The 21640-nt window shown below is 32.2% G+C and overlaps 1 protein-coding gene across 1 annotated transcript; it reads right to left on the reverse strand.

The window, feature by feature from the left end:
- Positions 1–422: 422 nt before the first annotated feature.
- Positions 423–13031, reverse strand: LOC102601160 (thioredoxin reductase NTRC). The gene is made up of 10 exons (XM_006350115.2): positions 12655–13031; positions 10142–10349; positions 9952–10057; positions 5910–6175; positions 4803–5082; positions 4090–4197; positions 3605–3691; positions 3392–3496; positions 2271–2401; positions 423–967 (listed from the first exon to the last, which is right to left on the reverse strand). Exons 1-10 carry the CDS (start codon positions 12938–12940, stop codon positions 907–909), a joined length of 1638 nt encoding a protein of 545 aa, XP_006350177.1. The 5' UTR covers positions 12941–13031; the 3' UTR covers positions 423–906.
- Positions 13032–21640: the final 8609 nt, after the last annotated feature.

Genomic DNA, 21640 nt, shown 5'->3' on the forward strand with positions numbered 1-21640 from the left:
TTATAGTAAAAATATTGCCATAGAGGATGATTGTTATTGAAATATAGAATATAAGGTTTACTTGTCTATTGGATATTATCAGATTACTTGATCCATTTATAAAACCTTGACCAAATGTCTACCAAACACCATTTCTAGTTTATTTATCATTGCAAAAGATACATTATCTCATTACCAATAAGAGTTGTGGTCGAGTTTGAGTCCCCTTACTTACAAAGTCACCTTTGTTAGGGAGCGCTTCACCCACCCCCACCCCCACCCCCAATGTGGGACTTCCAAGCAAGAATCCAGATCTAGACCAGGCACCAGGCGGGAAAAAAAAGGTTCTCATTGGCCAACAATGTACTGTACATGTGGAAAATGCAATATTAACAATTTCTATAAATCTAATTGCTCTGACAAACGAAAAACACAACACCATGTAACCAAAAAATAAAAGAAGTCCAATACCAATAGTTACCACCCATTACAAATACAATATACCTAATATATTCCCACAAGTGGGGTGTACGTAGAACCTACTCCTACCTTTGTGGGGTAATGAGGTTGCTTCTGATAGGCAAATAATAGTGAAAAATGTAAAGAACAATCTTTCAAACAAAATGATTTCCGGGTGCACTGTTTGTTTCTTGATCACTTTCGAACTTTCTGACAAATTGAGGACGTTTGATGTGCAATTTCAAGTATAAATTGAGCTAATACAAGGTATTAGGCTGTTTAAAAAATGACCAGCCCAGGAAAGAAATGATTCGCGCCAACTAAGACGTGCTTTTTTATGGCTATATAGTTCTGAAGACAGATGTGACAGGAAGAAGTGGCATTTGGAAGTGTTGATGACTTAACATTTAGGATTCGCCATAACAAAGTTGGGAAGGATTATCTTAGGAACAAGATAACTCTAAATCCTCATTTATTTGCTCCGATTAACTCCCTATACTCTCTCTTCATTTTTACACCTGATATGGTCCTGCATATATTCAAGCAGCCAAATTAGAAACTTTTGAGGCAACAAACGTCACGCTTTCTAATATTCTCTTCATGAATGCCCTGTTTTGGGGTGGTCTTTAATTTTTGCTCTTCCGCACTTTTAAGTAATAAAAAATGGTTGAAAATACCCTGACATCAAAATAACAAAAAAGAATTTGCAAGACAAGTTTATAGTTTCGTATCATAACATAACAAGTTATGCCGCTTAATTCCTACAGAATAATGGCATAAGGCATAAGTTCAGTTCATAACCCACAAGTTATGCCACACAAGACATAACTTAGTTCTTATCGGCATAAGTTTAGTTTCAGAACGTTATGCCTTAAGAAGTTTATAACCCACACGTTATGTCTTACAGTTCCTACAAAACTTAAGTCGATGGAAGCATAAGTTCTGTTCCACAATCCACAAAGTTACGCCTTAAGAGACTTTAACTTTTTCCTATTGCAAAAGATCTCTAAACTTATGCCTTTTAATTTTTGCCTTGCGAGATTAGGTCATAGTTCAGGTACTTTGACCCACAAGCTTCCACTATATAAGCAGTAAGGGCGCAAATTAAAGACCACCTCGAAATAGGGGCAATCCGTGCAAAAACTTGAATCTTGAGGCAACACACGTTACACTTTCTAACATTCATTTTAAAGATCGAAAGAAAAGTGGGAGCAAATGAATGCTGCAGAAGTTAATATAGGAGAATGGAGATGGATGGCAATGCTAATAGCAAAGTGACATTACCTAGTGTTTACACCAAATCATTCTACTTAACCATGGTTAATTCAAAAATTAAGGTTAGAACGTGTATTAATTAACTATGGTTAGAAATAAGAGTATGTTAAGATATGTGTGCATTAGTATAGTTCTAACATCTGATAGTAGTGCAGGGGGAGTGGTGTTAGGTGATAAGTCATCAATAGCAAAAGTAGACAAACATACCTTTAACTGGGAGCTATGAGGTAGTTGCATGCGTATGATTTTATTAAGGGGAATATTTTCTCAAAAACGTTTATGTCGTGCAAAAAGGAAGTCAATCATTAAGAAAACTGTTCACTGAGTAAATTGAAACTGATACTAGAAGAATTCACATTTCTGGCAACATGAAGTTCATAGCGCTTTAACCCGAATATAGGCATATCTGGTTGGTGTTTGTGAGATCTTAACATGAAAGAAGATTTCTTGCATGACTTGATGCAAACGAAGAGTTAAGAGAAGACAAACAACCGACTATGTTATATAAAAAATAACGTTAGACAGCAGGCATGCTATGAAGAATGAGTATAACCAACCTGAGCATTTCCTTATTCTTGAAAAATTGTACACATGGAGTACCCATAATTTCAGCTGCCTCAGCAATCTCTGGGTCTTCAGTAATGTCAATTTCAACAAAGTGGACATGCTGGTCAAATTCATCAATTACCTGTTGCACGACCACAGATTGAGCAGTCAGTATTATGGCCAAAGAGTCGGTACACAGTAGAGGAGCCAAAGGAAACAGATCAGTGAGCAGAAATAAGGTTATGCGAGAGCAGCCCGGTGCACAAAGCATCCCACGTTCACGCAGGGTCCGGGGAAGAGCCGCACCCCACGGAGTGTGATGTAGACAACCTACTTTAATGCAATCATTACTGACTGCTTCCACTGCTCGAACCCATGAATGGTGACAATAAGGTTATGCAACTTGCAATAAACCTGTCACAGCGTTCGAATCTGTGACTTGCCCTTAAACCTACAAATTATGCGCTCTTACCACTAGACCAAAGCACTGGTGAGTGGGGACAACCCCTCATCTAATTCTTTTATCTTCTAGCAGAAAGAAATTCACAAGACTAAAAATTTCCACATATATCTTTGGTGTTTTTTCTGTCTTTGGCGCAAAGTCACCGAGTGAAATGTTAAATTGAGTTCTAGTGTTGCTCTTTAAATTGAGCTCTTTAATGAACAAAACACTTTCTTGCTACTTCTATGATAATAAATCTTCATTAATTATATAAATATAAAAAATTCTATTGAAATTTCAGAAGTCCTCAGCTTTCTTCAAAATGATGGACATAAAACGGAAAACTAAGCTCCCGTTTGGCCATAGATTTTGAAGTTGAAACTTGACAATTTGAGTTTTTGAACTTGTGATTTTTGGAACTTGAAATTGTGTTTGGACATGCATTTTACTTGGAAAAAATTTGAAATTTTGTGGGTGGAAGTCCCAAAAATCCAAAAATTAGTCTGAGCCAACTTTTGGGAACTTGATTTCAAAATCTGATCAAATTTCATGGCCAAACCGATACGGGCATGCCTGACGAATTATCATGTTTGAAAGGATTGAACAATATCCCCCTGTTGACAGAGTGGGTCACTTATCCTGGAATATAAATATGATGTATGTCTATATAGAAGTAATGAATTGCCATACCTTGCCAAGAATTGGTTTCAAAGTCCTGCATGGACCACATGATGGCGATGTATATAGTACACACAGAAGCCTTGGGCTCTCATGGTACAATTTCCACAAAGCATACTGAGAAAGAAAAACAACAAAATTCAAGCAAAGATAAAATGATTATCAAAAGGATAATTGGTTACAAGGGGCATTTTAGAAAAGATCTAAGCTTCCTAAATCTCATACCTGGCCCTTGTGTTTCGCATATGTTATATCAAAACCTTCTTGAACATCTTTCTCCGTAAGTTCCTTTTTATTATCTTCAGCTTGCGGCTGATGATAGAGGAAGTTCAAGAGTATCAGTCAGATAATTAACTATCGGTTCCAAGTAAGAAGCCATCTGCTTGGTGTGTGTGTATATATAAGGATGTCTGGAAGTGATTTTTGTTTTATCAAGTAAAGTAAAAATGTCGTGGAAGTGAATTCATCCTATTTCTCATTTTCTTTTTTGGATATGAAGAAATGGAGGTGCATAATCTTTTAAACAGGAAAATATGCTTAATGTCGATAAACAATATCTACCAGTTAGCCATTGCAAAAGATTGAATGTTAAATGTCAAATTCCACTTGATTAAATATCTATTTGCAAGCATAACAGTGGGGAAATATAAAATGACTTCTAAAAGAGATACATAGCTTCATAAAATCAGTTCCTTTAAGAAATCAGATACCTGGTGAAATTCAACCAGAAGATTTTTGCTTGTAAGATATCTCTCCACTGATAGAGCAGCTAAACATCCAGAGCCAGCTGCAGTTACAGCTTGCCTCCATTCATGATCCTACGTACAAACAGTAACAATGGTATGAAAGAGTGTCCTGGCAAGACATTGCAGCAGAAGACAAGCTTGAGTTTCTTTTGAACACGAAAACGAGAAAATTAAAGAACTTACTTTTAACAAGACATTAAAATTGTGAGTTCCTGCTTATAAAAAGGAATTCCGCATGAGCATTGTATACAGAGAACAAAGACATTTGAAACATTCCATGAGTTTTATATTTCAGCTCCCCTCCTTTTGGACGATCGGATTACATTAAAAAAGGTCAAGAGAACCACTGTTTATATATCATTTTCATTAGATAGCTTCCCTCTCTCACTGCACACCTAAAATCTAATTTCTGAAAGAGGGAAAAACCAATTACTCATTCAAGTATCCCTGCTAAACAGGGTATTTGTTCTCTAAAATATTTCTTTACTTGAGACATTTCGAAGTCTAGACTAAACCCGTACAGCGAATGCAGACTCATAGAGGTTTATGTCTTAAATCTCAGAAAACAACACGAATAATTAACCGGAACTTTTTTGTGAGCAGAATCATCATTCAAGTACTAGATAATAAAGGATAACAATAGGAATAGGAATGGAAGAATGAATTTCTGTGCATACCTGGACATCTCCAGCTGCAAATACACCTTCAACAGAAGTTTTGGCAGTGCTCTCCTTGACTAATATATAGCCTGCACTATCAAGTTCAACTTGGCCTTCCAAGAGTTTACTATTTGGAGAATGACCGATACCATAAAATAGGCCTTTTGCCTCGAGCACAGACTCTTCTCCTGTATCAGCTGTTCTGATCAAAATGCCCGACATCTGGCCTTTAGAGTTGCTGACAACGTCAACAGTCTCAGTGTTGAAATGCACAGTGATGTTTGGATTGTTAAAAACTCTGAAACATTCGCCATAATCAACCTGTTAAACAATCATGCAGGGAGTTGAAACTTGAAATATATGACTCATTAGTAATTTTGTTCGTTTGAAAAGGAAAAGATCAAAGAAGTATGTAACATTGTGACAAAATGAGATATATTGCACAATGACTAAAGACAACAAGAGCTGAAAGGCACAAAAATAGCCAGCAATAAGCTGAAGTTAGCTGTCCTAAGAAGCACTAGAAGTACCAGATTAGCCAATTATTCAATACTTAAGAGGATTGTATGTCCTATTAAAACATGTAGTTGCAACTTGCAGGTGCATTCTGAAATCACATGCTGAGCATAAAGAGCACATCCACTAATTTGTGTTCAAGGATAATAGGATAACACTCTCAAATGACTACTACAGGATTGGTCCATCTTCCAGAACTACAGGATAATTGCCAAACATATTACACTCTTGAATACTTAAAAGTAGCACCATTGGCTGTTTTACATAACTTAAATACTCGTAGTTATCATTAAGAACTTCTGAATTAGGAAAGCAAATCAATGGAGGAAGAGTATTATTTGAGTCAAAGTCCAAACAAGGGCCCTCCTCTCCCCTGATGCACAAAAAGGAGAAAAAGGTTGGTTACAATGTCGATTTTAAGAAGAGCTCTATTACAGTGCGCTGTAACCTTGATTTTTAAATTGTGAAGTACCACTATGAGCAAAATACATATGAGTATTGTTCTGTGAAATAACTCGAATTTCAAATCATTCACTTGCTTTAACTACTCGTGCTATTGATGTATATTAGAGAGGAATCACAAAATGAGATGATAAAAATGTGTACTACCTGTCTTGCATTGCCTTTGATGCCCTTAGTTGGTCCCTCCTGACAAGTAAATGGACATGGCTTGCATACTTTGTTAAGTATATTGCTTCCTCTGTAGCTGTATCACCACCTCCAACAACAGCAAGAACCTGACCCTTGAAAAGTGGTGATGCTCCATCACAGATTGCGCATGCACTAATACCTCTACTCCAAAATTCATCTTCACGAGGTAATCTTAGCCTTTGAGCTCTGGCCCCCGTTGCTATGATAAGACTATGGCACTTGATCTATAATTTAAAAAGTCAGTAGTAATCCTTTAGAAGGACTTAATAGAGAGTATTGAGTGTAGTGTGACAAATAAGTTGAAATTAAAATTGGTGACAAGTTTGACCAGCTCATGCCAAATCTTTTTCCAATTAGTTAGTAGCTGGAAATTCCATAGCAATTGTTGAAACATGCTATAGCAAGTAAGTTACTTGCTGAAACTTTCATAGCAATTATTGAAATATGCTACACAAGTCTGTTATTTGCTGCAAGTTTCATTATTGAAATATACTATGCAAATAAGTTGGTTTTTTTTTTGTTTTGATGACAAGGGAAACCCGCAGCCGCTACCCTTTGGGTGCGCATAGGGTAAAACCCCCGCTCCTATGCAATAGCTTGCAAACCACACAAGAGAGGTAACCCGCACTAGGCAAGCCCGGTGCGACGAGCTCGACCCAAAAGGCAAACCCCTTGCTTTCGCTGGCAAGGGGTTTCGAACTTGAGACCTCTAACATGGAAGTCCCAACCCCAAACCACTAGGTCACCCCGAAGGATGCAAATTGCTCATGTAATCAACCTAAAATGATTGCATCAATCATATCTATAGATAAATAGGGTGATGTAATCAACTTAAACTGAGTAAATTGATTGTATTAATCATATTTAATTGAATCGGCTATAGCAAGTGGATTAATTGCTGGAAATTTCATAGCAATTGTTGAAATATGTTAGAGCAAGTTGTTGAGAAATAATAGACAATCAATATATCAATTATTGAGAATTTCCTAGCAATTGTTGTAATCTGCTGAATCACTTTACCAAATATTCATGTCAATAATTTAGTTGTTGGTTAAAGATTTCTGTTTTGTTTAATGTGGTGAAGTTAAAATGGCTCCAAGGAAAAGAAGAGCAACAACTACTACTAGAAAGCATCAGCATGATATACCTATCCCCGAGGAGGAGACATCTCATACTGTCGAGTTCTTTACCCGACACCTCCTTTGTTAAGCTTATTAGGTATTCGAATTACAAGACCACGATCGATAGGTATCTAGATTTGACGGGTGTAGTTACTGTTAAGTCAGGATTGGATAAGTCTTTTTTTTAGTTTAAAAGGATCTTGGAGGAACAAAAATTGGAAAAGTTCTTTAGATCTTCCATTTTCGGGAATCACCTACAACTACCTAAGGATATCAATATAAGATTTCAAATGAATACGGTGTACTAACTTCTTCGACGCTGAATTTATAGCGATTGAAAGTTTGGATAAACTATTGCGGCATGCCGATTTATTTTAGCATGAGAGAGTTTGCCATTGTCATTTGTCAGATGTGTATGATGAAGAAAAACTCTCAACTAAGACAAGGAGGGAACAACAAATTTTTGACATAATGGGGAAGAGTTGCAAGGAGAATGAGTATCTCAAATTCAAGAATGTTCGTGAAGAAGTTGTGTGAAGAAGTCATTGTGCTTGCTTTATTTTGTGCACAATATTCTTTTCCAAAACATGAAGATTGCGCTTGAATGGGTTTTTCTTTTAGCCGATGGAGATGCATTTCCTGCCTATCCATGAGCTTGTGTTAGCTACGATCTTACAATTAAATATCTATTGAGCGCGGTTAATTCAAAAGTGAAGATCACCAATCTTTATGGCTTTTCATGGTAAACTTTATTTTATTCAATTTTTTTTAGTCTATTCAATATTGTGATACTCTCTCTATGATTATTTTATTTAGTGTTGGGCATTGAGGGTATTCCTTCCCTCCGAAAAAAATTCAAGTTGTTTTTGAAACAAGTGTCTCGTCGATGATCCTTAGATGGCTTTCAATAATTAATAACAAATCTGTTGAGACTCATGAGTTGTTTGATCCCCCTGAGGACTCGATAAGCATCATTTTATCTACCCTTGGAAATGCCCCTAAACAAAAATATACCCTTGGAAATACATGTGATTCTTCTTTAACATGCGATAATATGAAAGACATTATGTGTAATGTCAACAATACATTATTTTTGCTGCTTAGCACTCCAAAAAAATATACCTTTGAAAATACATGTGATCTATTTTTTTGGAGTTCATGGATTCACTCATTATCCTATGTGATCTTAAAATAAAGTTTACCATGAAAGCCCATGGAAAGCCATAAAGATTGGTGATCTTCACTTTTGGATTCACAGTGCTCAATAGATATTTGATTGTAAGATCGTAGCTAACACGACCCCGTGGATAGGCAAAAAATGTATATCTATCGATTGAGAGCAAAATCCATTCAGGTGCAATCTTCGTCTTCAAATCTTTTCCACAAAGAATGTGGTGCACAAAATAAAGCAAGCATTATGACTTCTTCATACCTTTACGAGCATCCTTGGATTTGAGATGCTTAACCAACTCATTATCCTTACAACTCTTCCCCACTACGTCAAGATTTTGTTTTCCCTCCTTATTGTCTTAGTTGAGAGTTTCTCTTCATCATACACATCTAGCAAATGACAATTCAAGCTAGTGACAATGGAAAACTCTCTCATGCCAAAACAAACCGGCAAGCCACAATAGTTTATCGCTATAAATTCAGTCGTCAAAGAAGTTGGTACACTTTATTCATTTGAAATCTTATGTTGATATCCTTAGGTAGAAGTAGGTAATTACCGAAAATGGAAAATCTAAAGAACATTAAGGGCTCGTTTGGTGTGAGTATAAGGTATGATAATTCCAAGATAAAATGTAGGGTTATTTTATCTCATTTTGGTTGGAGGCATTAGGTAGTCATTGGATTAGTTATCCCACCATTTTTGCCATAGTGATGGGATAACATATACATGATGGAATAAGTTATCCTAGGATAAGTTATCTTGGGATAACTTGTTCCCAACCAAACAATCCTTAATAATTTTTGTTCCTCCAAGATCCCTCCAAACTCGAAAAAAAGACTTATTCAATCCTGACTTCACAGTAACAACTCCCGTCAAATCTGGTTACCTATGATCGTGGTCTCAAAGTTGTAATTTGAATACCTAATAGGCTTGACAAAAGAGGTATCAGGTAAAGGACTGTTTGGAGAGGACTCGGCAGTATGAGATGTCTCCTCCTCTAGGATAGGTATATTATGCCGGTGCTTTGTTCTTTGTTCATCCTCAACTCCTCTATCCTCACATTCTACATTCTCCTTACTTTTGGATTTATCATCTAAGGCATCTATATTTGTGGTAGAAACATATGTTCCACCTCTGTCTTCTTCTATAGACTTCTCCAACCTTGTGTTTTCTTCTTCTATTTGTCTCTGTGTACTAATTCTCCTTCTAGTAGCAGTTGTTGCTTTTCTTTTCCTTAGAGCCATTTTATCTTCACCAAGTGAAACAAAACAGAAACCATTAACTTATTTAACCAACAACTAAATAATTGACCTGAATATTTGGTAAAGTGATTCAGTAGATTATAGCAGTTGTTGCATTGATCGCCTAGTACTTTTCAACAACTTGCTATAACATATTTTAGCAATTGCTATGAAATTTCTAGCAATTTACCCAATTTAAGTTGATTACAACACCTTATTTATCAATAACTATGATTGATGCAATTAATGATCAATTTACTCAATTTAGGTTTAACTACATGAGCAATTGTTATGAATCTTAACGTACTTGTGTGGCATATTCCAGCACATAGGTCAAAACCAGTGCATCACAAGGAGCTGTTCCACGAAGATCTAAAAGATTAAGCTACAAGTAAGACGAGCAAGTGCTTTAATGGGGAAAGAAAGATAAGACTTAAGCAGCACCTGCAACCAAACGGAAGCATCACCTTACGTTCACTACTTCGTACAGTAAAAGGAGTGTTCTTGACATCAATAAATTCCACATCTTCCTGAAACAATTCGCCTCCCCATCGCTCAGCTTGTCGTCGCATCCTAGCAAACATACGGTTAGGATTGAGACTTTTCGCTTATAACCGAGGAAACTTGGAAAAAGAACAGCCCAAGGTATTCTTGTACCTATCCATTAAGTCAGGGCCAGTTATCCCATCAGGAAACCCAGGGAAGTTTTCTACTTCAGTTGTTGTCATTAATTGTCCTCCTGGAACACCACCCACTTGAAACCCCTCAAACACCACGGGCTTCAAGTTGGCCCGAGCAGCATAAATTGCTGCTGTGTACCCAGCAGGACCTGATCCTACTATTACCAAGTTCTCAATACCTTGAGCTGCAAAAACCCAAAAAAAGAACAGAAAATAATTAAAATCATAACTAACATCAGAAACTAATGAACTATGCAGCAACCCAGCTATTGAGGTTATCGCCTAATTTTGTGTTATTCATTTTGATTTAGCTTTCATTTATTTGCTGCAATTATGCCTAGATTGTGAATAATAGGATATGTAAGTTGTGACTTATGTGATCGGTATAAATTCTCAACCAGCTTCAGGGTATAATCAAGAAAATAATCCTACTCAATTAAAAAAAAACAGCAAAAATTATGTACTCTGCTGCAACAGCAATTAGAATTGACTCTGTGCTATGGAAACTCAAGAATATCTTTGTCCAAAACAAAGAGAAAGCTAAAGATGGAAATGAAATAACGTCATTAAAAAGCCATGCCTTCACATTAACAGGAAAGTTGAAGAGGATCTACTCTAACATTGCTTTCTTCATGCTCCAGGTTTTTAAAATTGTAACAGTTTTGGTGCAAGTTCGGGGAGAGAAAATGTAATATTCCATCAACAACTACCAATGGAGTATATTTACAAATCCAAGCACTCATCAAACGCGTCAAAATGATCCTCCTTGACGTAGTGCCAATAGAGGCAATTCATCAAAGCATAAGAAGATCAATATGGCCTGTCAAGGACCAAACTGACTAATTTATTCAAGCACAAGTCATCCTTTCTTACTATATACCCGCTCTATATCAAAATTATCAGTGTTACCGAGCTGAAGTGTAGACAAATATAAAGCTTTCTTATCTAGAATTCGAAGGTCAATATGACTAAACGTGATCCTCTCTGTTTAAAACTACATCACTCTCACATTCTGAAGTTTAAACTCTCAAAATAACGTTTTTTGTCCAAACACAGAATACTTTACTTGGTAAGATACAACAGTGCATCTGAACCCTCTTGTACACTTACCGTCACCACTTTCACCCTCCTTAAAATTTCAAGTTAAGAACTTGTTTGGCATTACTGCTAAACATTGCTTATTTTTAGAAGAACTTTTTTTAAAATAGTTTTTCAGAAAAGTGCTTTTGCAAAAGAGCAATTTGTGTTTGACTTATTCATTTGAAAAGTGTTTTTGATTAGCAGATTGTGTTTGAGTAATTTAAAAAAAAAAAATGTTTTTTAGAGTCAAATTACAAAAAAAGACAAGTTGTAATGCACTTTTAATATTAACATTATTTAATAGAGAGGAATTATTTTAAATATCTATTATAAAAATTCTAATTAAATTTTTATTTTTATTAATTAAAATATACATATTCATATTTTCAATCAATATTATACATTAAAAAACAGTTAAATATTGATGCCATATTAATATGATGATTTAAATATAATTAAAAATATCAAGCAAAATAATTCAAAAATATTTAACAAATTAAATCACTACATACGGAAAATTTACCACAAAAATAAATAAAGTCCTAACTTTTTTTCTTTTTTCTAATCCTGCCAAAGTATTGTTGTTACCTTTTTTCTAGTCCTACAAAATAATATGTAAAATAATATATAAATTATAAAATAATAATAATATATAGACATCAAATAAAATAAAATTATTATACAAAAATAAAAAATAAAATTTTAAATGAAAGTTAACCAAACTTATGAGATATGCTAATTAATTAATAAAACATATATTGGTAAATATGTATATATGACGCGGATACTTTGGTCTTGAAAGAAATAAAAATTTTATTTCTACTTTATTTTTTAAAAAAAAAACAGAATTATTAGTTTCTTCCCAACAACAGAAGAACTATTTTTGTTTCCCTTTAAAAGCCATTTTACTGATTTGCCAAACACCTTAATTTTTCAAAAGAGAATATAGTTTTTCTCAAAATAAGTAGTTTTGACCTCTCAACAACAATGGCAACACGCGGTAAGGAAAGAAAGAAAAAAAAAAACTAAGGAGTGGACCAAGCATTTTGCCAAGCTTAATATTGAACAAGATGCAATTTTAACATTCCTTTTACAAGCAAGGCAATGTGCATAGATTGAGCTACTTCTGGATACTATATGATATATTCAAGTGCATTAAACATCATTACAAAGAAAAAATCAACTTCTATACAAAAACAAAAAAAGAACTTAATATATATGCTTTTATTCTTATGAAAAAAATACTTAAATTCAGTAATTAGTAGTACTATATTGTTGTTTAAGCTGATAAATTCAAAATTATATGTTAATCTGGAGGACTCTGTTTATAAATCCACATTTGTGTATATCCATTCCTCTACAGTGTGTTCATATAAACACTAAATACAGAATTAGTAAACAGTTATAGACCTGAAGAATGAGCTTGCACTTGCTCGCCGGCGGACTCTGCGGCGAAGGATCGAATTGAAGAAGACGAGAAACTGAAACCAGTAAGGAATGAGTCAACTCGACCGGCTCGACTCGGACCGGAGTTAATCAAGAGTGAACCGGTCGGAATACGAAGAGCGGTTGACAGAGTTGAAGGTGCAGGCATAAGGCCGAAGACAGATCGGCGAGTTGCATTGCAGGAGATCTCGGTTCCGGTACCAATTCCGGCTACGACGGCGCCGTTAATATTGGGAATAGTAGTAGCCATTTGGTTTCCGTCCCGCAACGGAAAAGAATAGACGGGGGAGTTAACTTATCTAAATCTAAGTTTAAGACTTAATTACTTGAATACACGTTATTGCGCAATATTACTAATCTAACTAGATTTTAGTGTGTTATATCTCGAGATACATTTTATCAAAATTAGATATAATTTATTCTAAATATAATGTATATCTGAGATATGTAAACAAATATTGTTTGTCTCCCTCGTCACTCTCCTATCTTGCTCGCGTATCTGATATATCTCAGATACATGCGAATTACACCAGATACATAAACAAAACTCATTCAGCCCTTTTGTTTTCACTTGTCTCTCTCCCTATTTTATTGTATCTGGTAGTAAGATACATGTCAAATTTGGCTTAAAATATGATAAAAATTATTAGTTAATTAGATAAAATGTAATTATTTTAAACTAGAGGGAGACTTAATAAATATGGTACAAATATTTGTGTAATTAGATAGTTTCTCAATTTTTAATGTATAAATATAAAGGGTAACTTATAGAAATTTCACTAATTTAAGAACTAATTATTTAGATAAACTTTAGTTTGTAATATTATGAATCTATCCATAATTTGGTGCATCTAGATACGTTCAAATACATGTATCTTGGATTCGCATATCTCTGTAATACATAGATAAAATTTCACTCCTCTTCCTCTCAAATCTCGCTCACCTTTCTCTCTATTTCATTGCATTTGGTAGCAAAAAACATATAACTAGGTATATCTAACTTGAAATTTTTTATCAAATTATTAAATAGTGAGATAAGATATAATTATTTCAAACTATAATGAAAATTAATAAATAATATAGGAATTACCAAATATTAATAAGTTTGATTATTTATTAGTTAAACTCTCTAAAAATATTATCACATGTTGTCAAATCTTCTCAAAATAGTATAATTTTAAAAAAAGATTAACACAAAATACGACAATAATGTTTGAACAACATTGATTTGAATCTCAAGTTACATAAGTAAAGATAGTAGTTACTTTTGTTGCGTTACTCTTTTTTCTATATGAATAAAACGAGTTGACTATATGTATCATTCGACATGGAAAGGACTTTTTACGGCTAGAATGACTGATGCCTATTTCATTTATAGTAAAAGGAAGAAATTATCGGAGTTGATCAATAACATACTTGATGAAATTTCATAAAATAAAATTTGGAGATAATATAATATCCATAAATTTTATTATTATCATGTAAGGATAGAAAAGTTATTTCTGTAAAACACTTGAGAGTTGAAGAGTAACAAATTTTGTTTTTCTTTACCCCTAACCAAAATAAGATGCATATAGCTGATAACTTAAAAGAAAAAAGTATCTCCATCTTTTTCAGTAGTTAAAGTTAAAGTATCTCCATTAATTCTAGCTCAATTATATATTTCTTTGAACAGATATTTCAGAATATAGAGGTGGAGTTAGGATTTAATTTTTTAAATACAAATATAGAGTTTAGGAAAAAATTATTGGGTTCATCTAAATCCACATGAACCCGCACATAACTCCGCCCTTGTTGGAATCTCATAAAATTTTGAAATATTCATAATTTAAAAAGATCAAGATATTAAATACCATTTTTGCTAAAATCATCGTCTGACGTTCCTAGAAATTAAATATATTACAGGGAGATTCATGAATCATACCTTCAAAAAATACACTATTAACAACCTTCAAATCACGTTGAAAATTCAAGAAAAAAAACAAGAGAGGAACGTAATTATACGTACAAATATATATTCATCAAAAAAAAAATTGTATTTCATTGGTCGGCGGTGCACCCCTCAGGGGGATCCCACCAATCAGCTTCCTTACGCCTTACGGGTTTACTCGCCCAGGAAACTCTGGTGGAGGCCCGCGCGATACTGACGTGCAAATCGTTCATCTGACTTGGGTATATTTTATTTGTGACTTTAGTTTATTTTTTATTTTGTTGCAAACAAATTACCCAGTTCAAGCTACTAATGCACTTGCTCTTTAAAAGATATCATTTTAAAAAGGGAAAATTATGCGGATAAGCAAACATAATACTAGTTAATTAGTTAACATAGCTACAGTTTGCCTTAATTACAATTCGCGACCTACTTTTAGCTATAATTACGCGGCTCAGTTTTTTTAGTTTTGTATGATTTGCACGTTTGTATAATATAATTTGTATAACTTTTGTATAATGTAATTTTGTATAATATAATTTATATAAACTGTTTAAAGTTTAGATGTTTATATTTGTATAAATTAGTTATTTCGAGTTTATATAAAAATAACAAAATTATACAAATGTACCCGCGAATTATACAAGCTCACCCACGAATTATACAAATCCGCGAATTATACAAACGAGACAGCTTAAACTATAGCTACAGCCCGTAAATATACAAATTATAGTTATAAAACATAATTAAATTTATTATAGTGGTTATTTGCGAAAGTTCCCTTTTAAAAATATTTATTTCTCCATTGTATATATAGATTAGCAAATTATATGAACATATAATGAAACCTTCCAAAAGTTGTTGAGATAATTAATTACAGTGTCAATAGTCGGAGGTCATGATTTTTTACTCTTAAAATAATTTAAACTGTTAAATTAAATTGTTTACCTAACAAAAATTTAATTAAGAATTAATAGTGCACTTTACCTAATTAATTAAATATATTTGAAATAATTAATATACTATCATATTAAAAAGGGAAACTTTCACATATAGCCACTCAAAAATAGCCTAATTACTCTCCATAGCTATAGTTTGATAATTACAATTCGTAGCTACATGTTATATGGAGGAGAGAGGAGAACGAGATTGGGAGAGAGAGGAGAGAGGCGAGAGAGAGGGGCAAAGAGTGGGAGAAAGGTGACTTGTATATGTATATAGGTTAGCTAATTGTATATTATACATTTGTATTTGTATATATGGCAAGCGAGATTGGGAGAGGGAGGAGAGAGGCGAGTGAGATTGGGAGAGGGAAGAGAGAGGCGAGTGAGAGAGGGCAGAGAGTGGGAGAGAGGTGAATTGTATATGTATATAGGTTAGCTAATTGTATATTATACATATGTATTTGTATATATGGCAAGAGAGATTGGGAGAGGGAGGAGAGAGGCGAGCGAGAGAGGGCAGAGGGTGGGAGAGAGGTGAATTGTATATGTATATAGGTTAGATAATTGTATAGTATACATATTATTTGTATATTCTGACGAATTATACATATACAAACGTGACAAATTATACAAACTCGAAGTCAGCCCGCGCAATTAATGTATAATGTTAGTCGTAAGTGATAATTATAGCAAACTATAGCTATGATGAGTAATTAAGTAGTATAAGTTTGCTTAACCGCGTAATTTTCCCTATTAAAAATTCTATCCCAAAACAAGTATCACGTATTGTGTATAATCAAAGTGATGGGACAAAGAGGATCGTTTAACAATAGATTTACGTACACCAAAGGATGTGGTGTAGTGAATGAGTCTGTCTTTCCTTAATTAGAATCTTAAATTTAAGGTTTGGGTATGAAAAATTCTTAAAAGAGAGCGCTACCTCGAATGGGGCCTACCCGATATGAATCTGGATTAGTCGGATACCAGACATCGGATGAAATTTTCTTTTTTTTTGCATGTCTAGCCAAATTGATATATACTTATATTATTTCACAACCTATTTTTCAAATTAAAAGTCATAATGTCTAAATTTTGAATCTATTATTGAATAAAATAATCTTTTCTATATATTAGTTTAAAAAAAATTATTTTATATAACTATTCGAAATATGAAATTTACTAGTCTACTAATCCAATCGCATATGGGTCATTAAAAAGAAAACCACTCTTTACTCCAGATTCGAATTCAAAAACTCGAGTGAAGAGTGTAAGGATCGTGTTTATTCTTATAATAATAACCACACACCCTTAATGTCCTCCCTTAATCACTCTTTAATGTTTATGTTTGTAAATAGATAAAATTTAAGATAACAAATATAATAGATATATTAAGGCTCTATAGCTATAGTTTCGATAATTGTGTTTCATAGTTATAGTTTCATTTGCTATGGAGGTTGTGATTTGTATATTTCGCTTGCGAATATACAAATATGGTAAGTATATACAAATTTTTGTATATATACATTATTTAGAATTTTTTTCAGATGTCCGTTTGTAAATTTCTCTTGCCAATATACAAACAAGATAATTTATTATGATTTTTTCATAAATCGTATACAAATGGCAAGAGTAAGCATATACAAAATTCTGAATGAGCAGAATTATACAAATTTTAGATTTATACAAATCAGGCGAATAACAAAAATTGTGAAAATTGAAGTCGCAAATTATAATTTTCTTAAATTGTAGCTATAGTACCTTATATAGGCTAAATGTTTGTCATTCTCCATAATTTTCCCTTCTAAATAAGAAACCACCGTCCAAATCAAAACTCATAATTTTGAATTCATCACTAAAGACAAATGACCTTTTTATAATATATCATCATTCGATATTTAAAACTTATTGATTCAATTAATTCAAATATGCATAATGCGTCTCATATAAGATTGGTCGAAAAATATTATCATTTTCAAGATTCAAACTAGTATCTTCTATTAGAAAAATAGAAGAATCCCGTCCCCACTAAATATATTCATGTTTAGATAAGAAATACAAAGTCCAATAGATTAAATTCCTCTTTCACACCTTACCTTCCTTGAAAGAAGCATTTCATTCAAGTGTGAAAAGAGGAAAGATATTATATTGTGGTTGGTGAAAGAAAGAAAAAGCTACTTTTAGACAAAGATATTCAATAACAAACATGTAGGTAGATAAGTAGAAATTATTAAAAAGAAATAATTAGTATAGAAAAACAAATTAGTCTAGAACTAAATAAAGAGATAGGGTAGTGTGGTGGGGGTGGGGGGGTCAAAAAAATTCAGCTACCCAAACCAAACTTTAGAAACTTTGAATACGTCCAAGTGCCATGAATCAACTTTTCAACAGTATAAAATCCATTATTAAAAAATCGCGAATTTTCAACGGACGTTTTTATCAAAATGCAACAGAAATATAAGATTTTTGATGGAATATTCATTGGAATAATGATGGATGTGGAGTGTAACCCGTGATCTATGAATTAATCGAAAATTAGTAGCTTTTTGTGGAAACACATATGATATCTATAAATATTTGATTTTTTTATAGTTATTCTGATGTATAAATTAAACTTGAAATCGTTATAAGGATTCATGTAAATTCCGGCCAATTGTCGATAGACTATGTCAGAAATTTTGGTTGGAAATTTGTGTGTTTTAATTAGTTGTGTTTGAAATGTATTAATTAATCTAATTAAGGACATCATGATAATTATTCTTTTTAGTGTAATTGTAATATGTTCCTTTAATTATATAGACATACAAAACTGTTAGTTCTTTTTTTTAATCTCATGTTTGTCGATTTATAAATGTTACGTAATTTAGGTAGTTTAGAACTATTCTATTAGATAAGTACTTATAATTTTCGCTGACATATTTATCGATTAACTTTTTTTTCTCCTAAGATTAAATAAATTGATGAAAAGAAATCACATATATATATATATATTATTTTTTTTTCATCTCTTTTGAAAATTTGAACATTAATAATTAATCGATCTCTCGCAACTTCATTTCACCTTCATTGATTACTATGCCACGTCATTCGTAAATATTGTTTTGTTCTTATTTTATAAACGATTAGTTTATCTTTAAAGAAATTTACATGGAGTATCTTTTTTTAACTACTCTACTGTAGATATTACGTCTTATAAAATCCAATATAAATTATTTTTTTAGATAGAAAAAACACAAAAAGTCAATAAAGTATTTTTGTTTCCAACGAAAAATCCAAAAGGAAAAGCAATTTGCACATTAGCTACTTATTTTAATTAAATTTTAAAATAAGAAATAAAGTAGTATATAATTTCAAGCTCCTCTAAGTTGAATGGAAAATACAAGACAAACTTTGCAAGAATAAATTTTTTGGAAGAAAAAGTATTATGACTTTATCCACATGAACATAACCATTATATCATCTTGATTTATAATTGTCTGGTCAATATTGTTGCCAATATACTAACCTGGGAAATCCATCGTTGCTCGTGTACATGATTTGGATTGGTTAAGATGTTTTAAATATCTAATTAAATTATTAATGTCAAACTTTTAAATTTATAAGTCAAACAAAATTAATAAACCTCGAATTTTTTTGTCGTTTTCTGATAGAGTATTCGTACAAATATATAATTAACTTGTGCTCCAAATATTTCTTTAGTCCAATCAAAATACAACCATCTAAGATGTTTCATAAGAAAATAACACAAAATATGAGATGAATGATGACACTGAAATATTCAACAAAAAATAATAATGAAATTGCACAAAATAAATATTGCAAATTAATAAGTCATAATAAAAATGATCATAATTTAAAAGTACTAAGTCATACTAAAATAAGCCTAATAAGTATGGAGTAATGACATGATTTAACATTAAAGAAAAATTAAAATTAGGTTATGTATTTTAAATGTCTAACCAATGTAAAACTTCAAAAAACAAATATTCAACATTATTGTCATTCTTAGTGTTGATTTTTTTTTGTTAGCATTAGTATTAATTTGATTTTGAATTGAGTTTTATTAGAATTACTATCAATGGACTATTCAAAATTCTAAATCTCAAAAAACTTGAAAAAATATGTTAAAAGATAAAAAATTATGAAAAAAATATATGTAATATTTAAAAATTATATCAAAGTAAATACTATTATGTATAAAGTAGATTATTAATTATTGTTGTTAAATATAAGATAACGATAATTATATTAATTATTATTGTTAAATAATTATCACTCTATTCTTTATTTATTATAATATATTAATTAATTACTACCGATCAACACATGTATCAGATAATTGAACAGTAAATGAAACATAATATAATTCAATTCTAGTACAGTACCAAATTTGAAACATTCTATTCCTAACTTTTGAGAATTTTTTTGTCTTAAAATAATAATCTCAACCCAAGTGGGACCAAATTTTGAATAATTTTTTAAGTTACTACTTGTAGTTGTTTCTACATTAAATATATATTGAATAAGTAACATGTTTATGCTCACACGTTTGTATAGTCAAAAAAAGAGAGTACACGTAACAATGAGGTATTTTACACAAAGAATACAATATAATGATATATTATCCAAATTCAAACAAAGAGTTCAAGTCAAACAACTAAATAATTATATAGTAATAATTTAGGTCATATACAATGATATATCTATAATGCCTAAATAATTATTTTTTACGCTATCAATAATGAGAATTATTACTTTATTTTAGAGGCTACCTCGTATTTTAACTTGTTATTAAAAGTTTGTTGTTATATGTTAACTTAATATGATTGATTTTGAAGATAAAAGTAATTAATTAAAGGAAGGGATTTATTTGAATCTGTACGAAAATTATACCATATAAATAAGATAGAAGTAGTATTTTTCTTTTGTTCATATTAAACAGTTAGCAACAACATAATAACACATCCCGTGCAACAAATAGAATATGAATCTTATAATATAACCCATACATTGTGAAGGTAGAGAGAGTACTATATATATATTTCTCAAAGGCCCTATGTGCTCAGGTGCTTCAAATCGAAGTATTTATGAAAAAGGAAAACAACAATAAAGAAAATATGTCAATTAATAAGAAAAGCATAATACATACTACATAGATTCAAAAGAGCAGTAAAATAATGTTATAATTAAAATACAATAGACAATAAATGATAACAAATATCAAAAGTAAGAAACTACATGTTTAAAACTAATATATACTAGCTACAACATAGACAATTAACTTTTTTTCCGATAATTATCCAAGAAATGAAGAAAATCTTATAGAAAACAATTCTCCCTTATTGAATTCTACGCTTCACAAATTCATATTTAAAAGACGAATATGTTCACATCTTATAGATTCTTTACAAAGCCAATTAGTTCAATTAGAGATCTCATCTGTCCCACCACGACCACAAATTATCTTTATATATATATATATATAATGGTGCACTTTAAGTACTTTGTCTAACTAGTCGTGAACTTTTAACACATATCCTTTCACTCATATTGCATGTAACACCTTCGAAATTGGAAAGTTGAAAGAAAAAGAAAGATTCGGAATTTTGGCACTGAGGCAATGACTACGAATCCTATCTATGGATCGTAGGAAGTCTTATGGTCCATAGGAGGAAAGTTGTAGGGTTGAGTTGAGGTTTTGGAAAATTTAAGTTTATGAAGTTTGACTTACGAGTAGCCAGGACGAGCTATAGGAAGTTTGACAGGCCGTAGGATGGTTTCATAGAAGTGATTCAGGCTTTGTAGAATTTTGGACATGAACTTGTGATCTATGAATTCGTAGAATGGATAATAGACCATAGAAATGTCTCATGAGAAATGATTGAAGTTTTGGGTTTCTGAAGGTTGTTCTACGGTTAACCAGTACAAGCTGTAGAAAGTTCTACGGACCGTACGTCCTACCTGTAGGACTGTCCGACAATTATTTCTTAAGAGTATTTGAGTCTTTTCCTATGCATTAAATACCTATATTATGTCGTTTTGACCTTGATTCTAAGTCCTATAACTACCATTCTATTCC

This window comes from Solanum tuberosum, unplaced genomic scaffold, assembly GCF_000226075.1.
Source record: "Solanum tuberosum cultivar DM 1-3 516 R44 unplaced genomic scaffold, SolTub_3.0 scf00118, whole genome shotgun sequence".
NCBI lineage: Eukaryota > Viridiplantae > Streptophyta > Magnoliopsida > Solanales > Solanaceae > Solanum > Solanum tuberosum.